The sequence below is a fragment of the Cololabis saira genome, chromosome 18 (assembly GCF_033807715.1).
Source record: "Cololabis saira isolate AMF1-May2022 chromosome 18, fColSai1.1, whole genome shotgun sequence".
Classification (NCBI taxonomy): domain Eukaryota; kingdom Metazoa; phylum Chordata; class Actinopteri; order Beloniformes; family Belonidae; genus Cololabis; species Cololabis saira.
In genome coordinates this window covers 24,436,163-24,450,019 of record NC_084604.1, presented here as the reverse complement: position 1 = coordinate 24,450,019, position 13,857 = coordinate 24,436,163, and the positions used below count along the sequence as shown (strand labels likewise).

Genomic DNA, 13,857 nt, shown 5'->3' with positions numbered 1-13,857 from the left:
ACACCTTAAATTGGGGAAAAAAGAATAGATGTACTGTATATTAACAATTAAACTATATACAATTATTTATTAATTTTTTGTTCTGTGCCAACTTTTTTCTTATTTGGGGTTATATTTTAACACAAAACACTTCGTTATTCAGTCTGATTTAAAAGTGAGAACAAATTGCTGTGAAAAGGATGTCAGATAATAAAGTTTATTTCCTCTTTCCCTGCATCTTGGCCTACAAACCTGGTTTTTTGCAATTTAGAGTTTTTTTCTTTTTTTTTTGAGCTGTTCCAGCATCTTTTATCTTTTCATTCAGTTCATTGAACATGCGTTGCTCTCATTTTCTCGAGTAAACTTCGTTCTGTTTCTGTGTCTCTCATATTTGAAAGACAAAGCTGTGTTTCATGGGAGGTTGTGTAACTGATCACATGATTAGCCTCTGCCGATGGTTTATATTATATGTAGTCATAGATGTATGATCAGTGCTCAAAAGCACTGAAAAAGCTGGTTGCTTCACCAGTTCTTAACTGGAAATGTCACAATAAAAATGCTGTAAAATATCTTCCTCTAAGTTTAAATGGGGTGCCATAGTGTAATAATGTCCTTTTAAAGATTGAATCCAGCATAATCTTGAGGCTGCGGATAAATTGGTCAAACTGACACAGACAGATTCAGACTTTGACATGAGCTTATAAAAATTAAATTGCTTCTTTCCTAGTTCCGCCCTTGTTCACAAGCCACAAGAAATCAGAGTGGTGTCGCCATATAGAGAACAGTGTCTCTTGAACGACATTTTGCCTGCCACCTTTCTTATTACAGAATATAATGGCTACAATTATTCTAAGTATATTTTTATTCACGTTTGTTCAGTACTTTTGTCAGTCTGACCCATCTTTTCTAGAAAAAAAACCCAAAGTGGGCCGAGAAGTTATCAACATAACAAGTAATCTTTGGCAATGTGGTTTTGCTAAAATTCAAGGCTGTGAACTAATGATAACTTATCAAAAGTTTTTGGGACACCTTAGTTCCTATATGCAAGTCAATAAAATAATTTGAAATTGTAATTACTTAATGTAGATGACTAGTAAAATACGAGCTTAAAGAAAGACTTTTTCAAAGGTGACTAATCTTTTTATGATGCTTTTTTGGCTTTGAAGAGAAATGCTAAAAATATGCATACATTTTCCCTGTTACGCATGTCACAGATAAGAAACTCCAGCAAATGATTAACCATGTTACATGATGCTGTCTGGGTCAGGTTTTAATGATGTAACCATAATTGGTTTAGAAACATAGATGATATTAGGAAAAATGACTCAGAGAGCCTTATGATTGAGCTGCAAATGGAGGGATTTACTGGTTTGTTGTGTCTGCGCTGAATTGAGTCAACAGAGTTATTAACCTACAAATAAACTGTTTTTTTCCCCAACTCATGTTCATCTCATAATGGATTTCAGATTATGTCAGTGGTGACTTGATTTCTCTTATTCAGTCGGTGAAGGTTTTATTTGTTCATTTTTGACAGGGTTTGTACGTTTTCTCGAGGGCTACTACATTGTTCTGATAACCAAGCGCAGAAGGATGGCTGACATTGGTGGACACTCCATCTACAAAATTGAAGACACAACCATGATCTACATCCCTAATGACTCTGTCAGAGTTACACACCCTGATGAAGCAAGGTATTACAGAACTCTCTTCCTAACACCCCTACCCCTTTTAATGTACCATATCCCATGTGCGTGAATTTGTCATGTAGTACATTGGTATGTACTCTGTATTAAAGGAGACATATTAATGTTATTCTTATTTTTTATACATATTTGATGTTAGATTGTTGGATTTTGATATGAAATGTGGCCAATTATCTTGCCATCCTCTATGCTTTGCTGATATCAGCTTTTTATGGATTTCTTTGTATGATCCAGGTACAGCTAGTCCTCAGAGCCAAACTGCTATAGGTGATATGTTTCTTTAAAGCCACTGTATGAAGCAATACATTAATGTGTCATATACACCTCCACTGGAACACATGGGTATCTGCAAGAACAGAGAAATGTCTTCTTACTCCCAGCCCTGGTTTGGGAGTTCTCGCAACTGGTTCTCAACACTTTATCTGAGCAGGAGTTCTTTATCAATCAGTGTGCAAAAAACTACTGTGTGATTGGTCAGAAGTGTGAAGTATGTGTGGTTAATGCAGAAACATCCTCATCCCTGCTCTTCACCTGGTGCTGAAGTTGGTGCCACAACTCTTTTTTTTCTTCTTCTGCCTCCTCAGTAACTGTGAAGAAGTAACAGATCTTCATCCTCTTTCTTCATCCTTGATCAACTCATAATCTGTCATCTTCGCCTTTGTCACTGCGCTGCCGTTGTTTCTATTGCGATGGCTCCCAATATTAGTAATTATAAAGAACTTTGGCCCTGTTTTTTTTTGGTGAGGTCACTTTAAAATATCAGAAGTCGCAGGTTACGTGTTTTTGTTCTTCAGACGTGTGGCTTGTTTTGAGCTTGGACCTGTTTGCTGCCTCTCTTTTATCCTACATAGAATCTCTTTGCTTGGTATTCACCCGTTGTGACCTCGCTCGAAATGCAAGTGGGAAACGTACACAAATTACTGCAGCATGAGGCGGCTCATTGTGTCAGGGCATTTGAATCTCACGCGCTGTACTGTATCTACTGTATACACAATATATACACACCACACCTCTTCCCTTTTAAATAAAACCTGACATTGAATACTGTCTTTCTCTGAGTGGGAAAAATTATATTCTCACTGACTTCCGCCTGCCCCTCCCTGATATGTCGCAGTGATGCATCTTCACTCTTGCAGTTATGTTTGAAACTGCATTGATTTTTACTGATCCCTACTCTTTTAACTATTGTTTTCATCGTTCAAATGACTATCACTTATTTTTCTCCCGATATCTGGCAACCCTATACATGTGCTGCAGTGAGAGGCCCCTGTGAAACCTTCCAGGAGTGTAACACTTGAGTTTCTTGTGAAGTATGAAATGTCCTAGCCAGAATGACTTTTTTTCTTGTTCTTGCCAACTCAAGAAAAAGAACAAATTTGTCTGTTCTTGTGGAGTATGTAGCAACGTTTACGCTCATTTGTTTAGAGAAGGTGGAAGAACATTTTACGCGCTACTTTTCTCTTGGTAATGTCCTTACAGCAAATACTTTCAACTTCTGCCTGCATTTAAATTAATTTACACTTACAGTTTTAAATTGGTAAAATTTGAAGAATAAAGGGGTGCACTGCAACATCTAGAAGCTGTCTGTTTTATGAGGAAAACTTTAAAGGTAGGGTAAGCAATTATATTCCAATTATGTTTTAAAGCTGAATATTCAGGAGGAAACATCCTCTAGCTGCCCATCCCAGGCTCTGTAAACTTGAAACAGACAGTGAGTGCCAGTGGCCTGTCCCCCACAAAGCACACCAGACATTTCTACCGCCATTTACTGCCAGGTGGACGATTAGTAAGATAGCAGCGCCTAATACTTTGTTGATGTTTGTTCACATATCAGCAGATGTTGCATCATCCAGAAAATGCTTAACATTTGTTTTTGTCGTCACATAATTAGATCTAGAAGAACCAAGTCTTGTTGGGTAGTTTTTATTAAGTCTGTCGGAAAGGATAGGATATTCTCAAAAAGTGTTTTTAAAAGCTGCACCTGCTTAAAAAAAAGAAGCTGACTGCTCTCCATTTTGGATTGTACTTGGATCAATAGTGGACTTGATTTGTACTCAACTTGGATTTCTCTTTACTGACCTGTACTTGACCCAGAGTTGAACAGTGGGGAATTGAGACTGGACTCAGACTTGACGTTTGGTGACTTTACTAGTCTCTAGTTTACAGGTCTCATCTGGCTTCTTAAGATAGGTATACCTGAGTATCATCTGCATAGCAATGAGCATTTATGCCATGCATTTAATGAAAAGAGTGATATTCACAGTGCATGTACAGAACCTGTGGGACACCATGACCAACTGTGGTGTCTGAGGAGGACTTCTCCTGTGATTGTGATAGAATGTTGTCATCAACTGTGTAAAACGCCCCACTGAGATCTAACAAGACAAGTCCACTGTCTGAGGCCACAGAGAGATCTTTGTTGACTTTCACCAGAGTTGTTTCTGTACTATCATATGATTTGAATCTTGACTGGAACTCTTCAAACAAAGCCTTTCTATGTACATGTGCAACATGCATTTTTTCAAAACACGGGGAGATTGGATATAGTTCTATAATTGGCTGAACCTCTGTCTCTCATATCAAATGGTCTTACTAATTGTGTTTTCGTCTTACAGATATGTGCGGATTTTCCAGAATGTGGACCTTTCCAGTAACTTCTATTTCAGGTAAGACATATTTTCACTCCATTTTCTCTGCAACTGAAGCAGATTGTGAATTCTTAATCATTTATACATACAGTAATAAACTAAGAGATAGCCTTGTGTTGGGAATCTTTAAAAAGCTGCTTAATTGGATTTTTACCTCGATGAAGGAGGCTGCATTATAGCTCCATTTGCTCACTCACAGAACATTGTTGAATGTCTGAATATCTCCATGACAATTAATAAAGAGCTTTTGATTTATAAAAAGATTATTGTAAAAAAAAAATATGTTGTAGGTCTCATTTTGCTAATCATTTTTCATCACGCTCATTGAGTCTGACAAAAGCACTTTATGATGACGCATCAACCCTTTTCTGATCATAAAATACATTTGTCGACCCTTATTGTACTTGGCCGTGGGTAGTAATTTCTGTGGCGGTACAAGATTGCATGTGCATTGTGGGCAGGACAGCTTGTTCTTGTGTCTTTTGACATTGCTTTTGTGCCCTGCAGCTACAGCTATGACCTGAGCCACTCACTGCAGTACAACCTGACATTGCTGCAGAGACCTTATGAACTATGGTCGTCACCAGCTCCATCCAATGAGGAAGAGGTGCACATGCAGAGCAAGCAAGACAGCTTTGACATCTTTGAAGATGAGGGCTTGCCGACACAAGGTGAGTAGAGGTTAATCAGCGTGACCTTGGCTTCTTCTGTAGAATCTATTGGCTGGCGAAGGCTGGAGGGGGAATTCAGGTCATGTTGGCTGCCACATGCAAGATGAGCAGCACAGCAGAGGGAGGAAATGGCAATTAGATGGATGAGAAGAAAGATGAAGCTAAAACTGCATCAACAGGCTTTTTTTTTTTTTTTAAGATCAGTAGACTCACAAAGGGTATTTCACAGTGCAATGACTTCAGTAGACGTGACAGTGAAGGAAAAGTTGGCCTCACATTTCTTGTACAAGACAGATCATCAAAACGGAACATCAATAATCTATCATTCAACATTTTATAGGAATGTTCTTACAGCTTAATATTTGATATTTAGGTGAAAAAGATACAGCTAGATAAAAGAAAAGACATTTAACTTTATCTTTGCTTTTAGTTAGGGCTGCCAAGGCTTTAGATATAATTTGCTCAACTGGAGGTGTTAGAGCCATAAAACCATAAACTCAGCACCTCCTACTATTCTGTTCTGTCCTTAGATTTGTCTTCATCTTGTTAAATTCACTCATAATTATTAGTCTAAAAGTAGCTTCATTTACCTTCATTAATACACAGAAAAATAACTTTATCAACTAGATTCTGAGTAGGATTGACATTCACTCTTTCTTTTATCATTTGAAGTTGCCGAATGATCATTTGGACAAATCCTGGTTCAGTGAAATCATCCAGACTTTTCTGAGTGCATCTGTTCTTTCCCCGCAGTGGTTTACGGCCTCCACAACGAGCCGTACTACAAGTACGTGTGGAACGGGAAGCTCCTGGAGCGAGTCAAGGACATAGTGCATCCTGACTGGCTCATGTATATAATCCATGGCTTTTGTGGCCAGTCCAGTATCCTTTAAGCAGCGTCTGTGTTGGTGGGAATGCGTCACTTTTGCTTTTGTTCATTAGTTAGGGCCCGAGCACTTGCAGTGCGAAGGCCCTATTGTATTTGCAGGAATTTTTATTATTATTATTATTATTAGGGCCCGAGCACCTTCAGTGCGAAGGCCCTATTGTATCTGTAGGAATTTTTTTTCTTTTTCTTTTTCTTTTTCTTTTTCTTTTTCTTCTGACGAAAGGACGGCCTTTTTGCCCCCCTAAACGTGCCCAAAAAGTCACCAAATTTTGCATGCAAGTCAGGCCTGGCGAAAAATTTGATATTTAATGGTTTACATTAATGGGCGTGGCAAAATGGCTCAACAGCGCCCCCTTGAAAACTTTGTGCCTCAAGCCCCACGATACGGTTTGACGTACATGCACGAAAATCACTACACACCTGTATCAGAACACAACTTAAAGAAAAGTCTCTTGGCGACATGGCCGAAACCGAACAGGAAGTCAGCCATTTTGAATTAATCGTGTCACTTTGGCGCAATTTATGCCATTCCTTCGGCAGTTAATACGGCCCGAACCGTAACGTGCACCCAGGTGTGTTATACATCAAAATGTGCGTCTACATCCTGCGACAACACGCATTACTTTTCTCTTTCAAAAGCATTACCGTGGCGACGCTAGACGCCAAAAAGCGCGCCCACCCTTCATCTGGTTGGTTCAGACCGAAAAAACTTTGCGCCTCAAGCCCCAGAATACGGTGTGACGTACATGAATGAAAATCGGTACACACCTGTATCATTTGGCAACTTAAAGAAAAGTCTCATGGCGCCATGGCCGAAAACGAACAGGAAGTCGGCCATTTTAAACATTCTGAATTAATCGTGTAATTTTGGAGCAATATGAGCCATTCCTTCGAGAATTAATACGGCCCGAACCGTAACGTGCACCCAGGTGTGTTATACATCAAAATGTGCGTCTCTATCCTGCGACTACGCGCATTACTTTTCTCTTTCAAAAGTGTTACCATGGCGACGCTAGACGCGAAAAAGTGCGCGTCCCCTTCATCTGATTGGTCCATATTTGATAGTTCTCCAAAAGTCACCAAATTTTACATGCAAGCCAGGCTTGGCGATAAATTTGATATTTCATGGTTTGCATTAATGGGCGTGGCCTAGCGGCTCAACAGCGCCCCCTAGAATACTTTTTTCTGCCATAACTTTTGAATGGTTTGACATAAAGAGTCGTGGGTGGTGTCATGGGACTCGGTATAGAGTCCTTGACCATAATTGGTGAAAATTAGCCCCGCTCCTTCTTCTGATTGGTTGTCCCTATTTCCTGCTATAACATTTGAATGTTTTGACATAGAGAGTCGTGGGTGGTGTCATGGGACTCTGTAATGAGTCCTTGAGCTTCGTTGGCCTTAATTAGCCCCGCCCCTTCTTCTGATTGGTTGTCCCTTTTTTCTGCTATAACTTTTGAATGGTTTGACATAGGAAGTCGTGGGTGGTGTCATTTCTGATATGCTTATGGGGGGCGGTGGCCGTGAGTGCGAGGGCCCGTTCATCGCTGCTTGCAGCTTTAATTATTATTATTATTATTTTCCTGACAAAGTGAAGGCCTTTTTGCCCCCCTTAACATGCCCAAAAAGTCACCAAATTTTGCACCCTAGTCAGGCCTGGCGAAAAATTTGATATTTAAAGGTTTGCATTAATGGGCGTGGCAAAATGGCTCAACAGCGCCCCCTTGAAAACTTTGTGCCTCAAGCCCCACGATACGGTTTGACGTACATGCACGAAAATCGGTACACACCTGTATCATGGGACAACTTAAACAAAAGTCTCTTGGGGTCATGCCCGAAACCGAACAGGATGTCGGCCATTTTGAATTAGTCGTGTCATTTTGGCGAAATTTATGCCATTCCTTCGAAAGTTAATTCAGCCCGAACCGTAACGTGCCCCCAAGTGTGTTATACATCAAAATGTGCGTCTCCATCCTGCGACAACACGCATTACTTTTCTCTTTCAAAAGTGTTACCGTGGCGACGCTAGACGCCAAAAAGCGCGCCCACCCTTCATCTGATTGGTTCAACAGAAAAAACTTTGTGCCTCAAGCCCCATAATACGGTTTGACGTACATGAACGAAAATCGGTACACACCTGTATCATGTCGCAACTAAAAGAAAAGTCTCTTGGCGCCATGGCCGAAACCGAACAGGAAGTCGGCCATTTTGAACATTCTGAATTAATTGCGTAATTTTGGAGCAATATATGCCATTCCTTCGAGAGTTAATTCAGCCCGAACCGTATCGTGAACCCAGATGTGTTATACATCAAAATGTGCGTCTCCATCCTGCGACTACACGCATTACTTTTCTCTTTCGAAAGTGTTACCGTAGTGACGCTAGACGCCAACAAGCGCACCCCCCCTTCATCTGATTGGTCCATATTTGATAGTTCCCCAAAAGGCACCAAATTTGGCATGCAAGCCAGGCCTGGCGATAAATTTGATATTTCATGGTTTGCATTAATGGGCGTGGCAAAATGGCTCAACAGCGCCCCCCGGAAAACTTTGTGCCTCAAGCCCCACAATACGGTTTGACGTACATGCACGAAAATCGATACACACCTGTATCATGTCGCAACTTAAAGAAAAGTCTCTTGGAGCCATGGCCGAAACCGAACAGGAAGTCAGCCATTTTGAATTAATTGTGTAATTTTGGCGAAATTTATGCCATTCCTTCGGCAGTTAATTCAGCCCGAACCGTAACGTGCACCCAGGTGTGTTATACACCAAAATGTGCGTCTCCATCGTGCGACACCACGCATTACTTTTCTCTTTCAAAAGTGTTACCGTGGCGACGCTAGACGCGAAAAAGCGCACCCACTCTTCATCTGATTGGTCCATATTTGATAGTTCTCCAAAAGTCACCAAAATTTGCATGCAAGCCAGGCCTGGCGATAAATGTGATATTTCATGGTTTCCATTAATGGGCGTGGCCTAACGGCTCAACAGCGCCCCCTAGAATACTTTTCTCTGCCATAACTTTTGAATGGTTTCACATAGAGAGTCGTGGGTGGTGTCATGGGACTCTGTAATGAGTCCTTAAGCTTCGTTGGCCTTAATTAGCCCCGCCCCTTCTTCTGATTGGTTGTCCCGATTTTCTGCTATAACTTTTGAATGGTTTGACATAGAGAGTCGTGGGTGGTGTCATCAGATTCTTTATGGAGTCCTTGACCTTGATTGGCCTGAATTAGCCCCGCCCCTTCTTCTGATTGGTTGTCCTTTTTTTATAATTAAATTGCCGCGAGCCGCCAGTCGCTCTCGCGCTGACTCCCGCTTCCTGATTCAAACGTCTGCCGGCCCCGCCCCCTGACCAATCAGTGGCGAGTAGGGTGATGGCGGCCCCGCCCCCCGACCAATCAGTGGCGAGTAGGGTGATGACGGCGCCGCCCCCCGACCAATCAGTGGCGAGTAGGGTGATGACGGCCCCGCCCCCCGACCAATCAGCTCCCTGTAATGTGGTGACTTCAGAAATATTCCCGGCTCAGCCCGGTTACAACCTTGGCAGAATGGTTACAGAAAAAGTAATAATTTAAATAGTAGGGTTTTACTAATATTTATAACTTACAAATATTTAAAATATTAGGAAAAAAAAAAGTTCCAGACATTCTATCGCTATGTTGGTCTGTCCTAAGCCACTAGGTCAAATGAAAGGAATAGCTGAGACTTAGCTCAGCCAGATTATTGCGGTCTTTGCTGCCAGAGGTCGAGAGTTCAAGCCTGGCTTGATATGCCAAAATTTTTGTCAGCAATTTTTGTGTTTTTTTTACATCAAAATGTTCGTCTCTGTCCTGTGACGACGCACATTACTTTTCTCTTTCCCCTTCTTCTGATTGGTTGTCCCGATTTTCTGCCATAACTTTTGAATTTGAGTGGAGTTTGCGCGCGCAGCTCCCGCGGGGGGAGGGGCTGATGTTCAGCGCGGCCGCCATCTTGGTCGAGGCGCCGCATTGACTGCCTGAGAACGTCGGGCGTGGCCGCCATCTTGGATCGGTATCGCTTTAACTCTAGAGCGTTCACTTCTATTGTGGAAGGAGGTGTCTGCATAAGTAAAATAACTATAACTCACTTGATTTTCAACCGATTTTCACGCGGTTTGCTTTGTTACAAACGGCAGACATGTAGCTATGATACAGGATGCTTGATGTACGTTAAATATGCAAGCTTTCATGCTAAAATACGTTCTGCAGGTAGTCACACTTCAGGTATACACACACACACACACACACACACACACACACACACAATATACACAATACAAAATACAGTATAGCATATTAATGAATGTATTAATATATTTGAATAACAGACATAACAAGCTTAAAAACAAAAAACATAACGGATGACAGCATACAATTGTCATAATGGAGAAAAAAAAGAAACATTTGGAAGGAGTGTGTGTGTGAGGAATTGTATATTAGTGTTATAAATTGAAATTATATAATAATGCAATCGCTATGATATATCATTTTACAATATAATACAGTCAAAAATATATGAAATGAAGCAACATACAATGCAATAATACAATATGCTATATTACTGGGTACGCTAATATGAAATAACAACATGTAATATAATATGGTATAATAGATTAATATAATATCATACATTCTGGACCATGAGATACAGCTGTACTGTATGATCGTCGTTCATTTGAGTGATCAGATTTTTTTTTTCATGGTTTGCATTAATGGGCGTGTCCTCACGGCTCAACAGTGCCCCCTAGAATACTTTTTTCTGACATAACTTTTGAAAGGTTTGACATAGAGAGTCGTGGGTGGTGTCATGGGACTCGGCATTGAGTCCTTGACCATAATTGGTGACAATTAGCCCAGTCCCTTTTTCTGATTGGTTGTCCCTATTTTCTGCTATAACTTTTGAATGTTTTGACATAGAGAGTCGTGGGTGGTGTCATGGGACTCTGTAATGAGTCCTTGATCTTCTTTGCCCTGAATTAGCCCCGCCCCTTCTTCTGACTGGTCGTCCCTTTTTTCTGCTATAACTTTTGAAGGGTTTGACATAGGAAGTCGTGGGTGGTGTCATTTCTGATATGCTTATGGGGGGCGGTTGACGTGAGTGCGAGGGCCCGTTCATTGCTGCTTGCAGCTTTAATTTTTTTTTTTATTCCAGCAGGCACAATCTACTTTCTGCCAAGGTTTAAAAACTTTTTTTTTTTGTTGAAAATGTTCTTGTTAAAAACTAGGGATGCCCCGATACCGATACCAATATCGGGCCGATACTGCTCTCATATACTCGTACTCGCAAAAATTCTCCGATACCACGCACCGATACCACTTACTGGTTAGTTTAATTTCTGTTGCAAATAAATCCTGTCTTCCAATTCATTGCATTTTTAACCTAGTTATTTTTGTGGTAGAAGTATCGTCTCGGTACTCTGTATCGGCAAGTACACAAATTAAAATACTCATACTCGGTGTGAAAAAAATGGTATCGAGGCATCCCTAATAAAAACCAGAGTTCCCCATTTTTTTTTTAATTTTTTTTTCATCTGTCAGCATTGACTGGTATAAGTGAGCCAGAGGACAAGGCTATATATTTTTCTTTTTCCTCCTTTGTTGACACTATTCATCCTTCAGCCTTTTGATCAGTGTTTGAGCTGCACTCGACCGCCACCGCAGCACGTGGATTCCCCTTAACAGCAACATGTGATTCAAACTAGCTGCAACTTTGTAGAGCCTTAGAGAAAACAAATAAGGTTACATTCAGCAATTGTTATCAGGTTTGTGGACTCTGGTATTTGCTTTGAATAATCTCACCATCTGTTATCTGCAGGAAAAATGCAAATTATGTAAGCATTTGTGTGTGTTTTATTATACAAGCCTCTTTTTTTCCTATTTTGTATCAAAGACAAAGCCGAGGCTTCACTTGCATACAGACATTTTATGGTCGTTGTTTAATCCAACTTATCCTATAAAAACTTAAATTCAGTGATTCACTGCCTGCCTTTGCTCTTAAAGTGTTTCTGACTCCATAAAGGTGTATTAGCTCCACATAAATAATTTCCCCAGCATCTTTTTTTTAAAGCATTTATTATTTTCATACATGATTTACTGTTGCAGAGAGAAATGCTTTGATTTATGAGGCTAAAACGTTGCCCTCGGCTCAGGTTTCGGTTTTCAGTCATTTACCAAAATGTCTCCTGAGCACAAATTTAATTAGAATCAGAAAGTAAGTTGCTGTTCAGTGTTGTGCGCCCCTCCCCCTCCCTCCCCAAAAAGCTAATCAGCATTCATATGTTTGGTCTTTTGTATTTGTTTATGCTTCACAGTAAATCGTGCCAGACTGATAAGTTAAGGAGAACTTTACAGTATAGTGTGTTGGCCCAGAAAATACAAGGGAGAGATTCGATGATTCATGGATGGATGAGTGAGGGCCTGTGGGTACGTTGTAACAAGGTTTGGCAGGAAGGTTAAATACAAACGTTTGTGGCCACATATATGATATCTTAAACCTTAATACATCAAACAACTACTGTGTGAAGATATAGCGTTGTATTGATGTACCAGAATCATTTCACAAGACAGAATTTTTGTGTCCTGAGGGATTGTAACTGGCCAGGCTATGCTGGATCCCATCCCAGCAAATATCTATCACTAGGGAAAAGGTGGAAGATCAAATCAATTCAAAAATACCTTTAATAAAAAGGGAAATTGGTTGTTGCGATAGTCATGATTTAAATCCCTTCAAAGATTGTAGAGGTTTATTGCTGTGAGCAAAAAGCATCTCCTGCAACAATCTTGTGCTGCAGTGGATTTGAAGAAGACTTTGACTTAAGACAGCCTGTTGCTTTTTTTTCTTTCAATTTTATGTATTTACAGATGTGCTGTTGTGTTTTTTTTTCTTTTTTTATTATTATTGCTGTTATTGTTGTTGTTCCTTTACCCACCTACCGCAGAACTGCTGATCTACGGCCGACCAGTGCACATCACCCTCATTGCTAGGCGTTCCAGCAAATTTGCTGGGACCCGCTTCCTGAAAAGAGGTGCCAACTGTGAGGTACAGTAGTTGCCAAGGCAACAGGGAAAAATGAGGGAGTGGAGGCAAGACTGAGGGCTACCAGGATGACTGAGATGATTCAGCTTGATTGCGGGGGGGGGCATGAATGTCTGTGTGGGTGTTTGGTAGAAGGCAGGATTTAGGCACAAATACAGTTTTTCTGTTGTACTGGTTTTATTTTATTGGTTGATTAAAAAACAAATTTGACTAAGTTTGTTACAAGAAAAGTGAACGTTTATCCTCCTTTTCCAAAAAGTGGTGGTACTATGTAAAATGCAAAATAACATTTCTTTCCAGTTATTGCTCCTTGAAATATATAGCCTATTTTAATTTTTTTTTCTTGAGCTAGAAACTAGGGCTTCATGGGAAAATAGTTCAACATTAAAAAAATAAAATAAAAAAAGGAATACATCTTGATGTAAAAGTTTTTGATTTAATTATACATAAATGAATGAATGAAACAAGTACGAGAACCTGGGGAGAGATATGTATTAAAAATAAGACTGTTTTTGGAAACCTCCAATAGTGCACCAACAGTTTTTGGTGCACAGTGTTAGTTGCCGTGTCTACAAGTGCAAGTTGAGATTTTTTTTAGACTAAAAATCTTCTAAAACATGATCTCTCTTTGAAACAACCGTATAACATTTTCTGGAGACTTATAACCAACTGCAAAAGTTTTCAGCATTTTTTTAGAAATATGACCCAACCTTATAGATCTTAAAACCTCATATATTGTACTTTATTATTTTCGACCCTGCATCTGTCATTTAAGAGAAATTAATATATAATCTCTTGAAAATGGTGAACTGACTTTCTCAAACCATATGATCGTTGATCTAGATTGAGAAAGAGAAATATGCAAATATGTTGCAACGGGTCTGAATGAACTCTAGAGTTTAGACTTCTGGA

At 40.1% G+C, this 13,857-nt stretch overlaps 1 protein-coding gene across 2 annotated transcripts in view; it reads left to right on the top strand.

The window, feature by feature from the left end:
- Positions 1 to 13,857, top strand: part of fig4a (FIG4 phosphoinositide 5-phosphatase a) — a 53,571-nt gene that overhangs the window by 5,883 nt on the left and 33,831 nt on the right. For both annotated transcript variants that reach the window (XM_061746683.1, XM_061746682.1), the window contains exons 5-9: positions 1,514 to 1,670; positions 4,298 to 4,348; positions 4,838 to 5,001; positions 5,755 to 5,883; positions 12,848 to 12,948. In XM_061746683.1, coding sequence (XP_061602667.1) covers positions 1,514 to 1,670; positions 4,298 to 4,348; positions 4,838 to 5,001; positions 5,755 to 5,883; positions 12,848 to 12,948 — 602 coding nt within the window. The remainder of the gene's footprint in view (positions 1 to 1,513; positions 1,671 to 4,297; positions 4,349 to 4,837; positions 5,002 to 5,754; positions 5,884 to 12,847; positions 12,949 to 13,857) is intronic.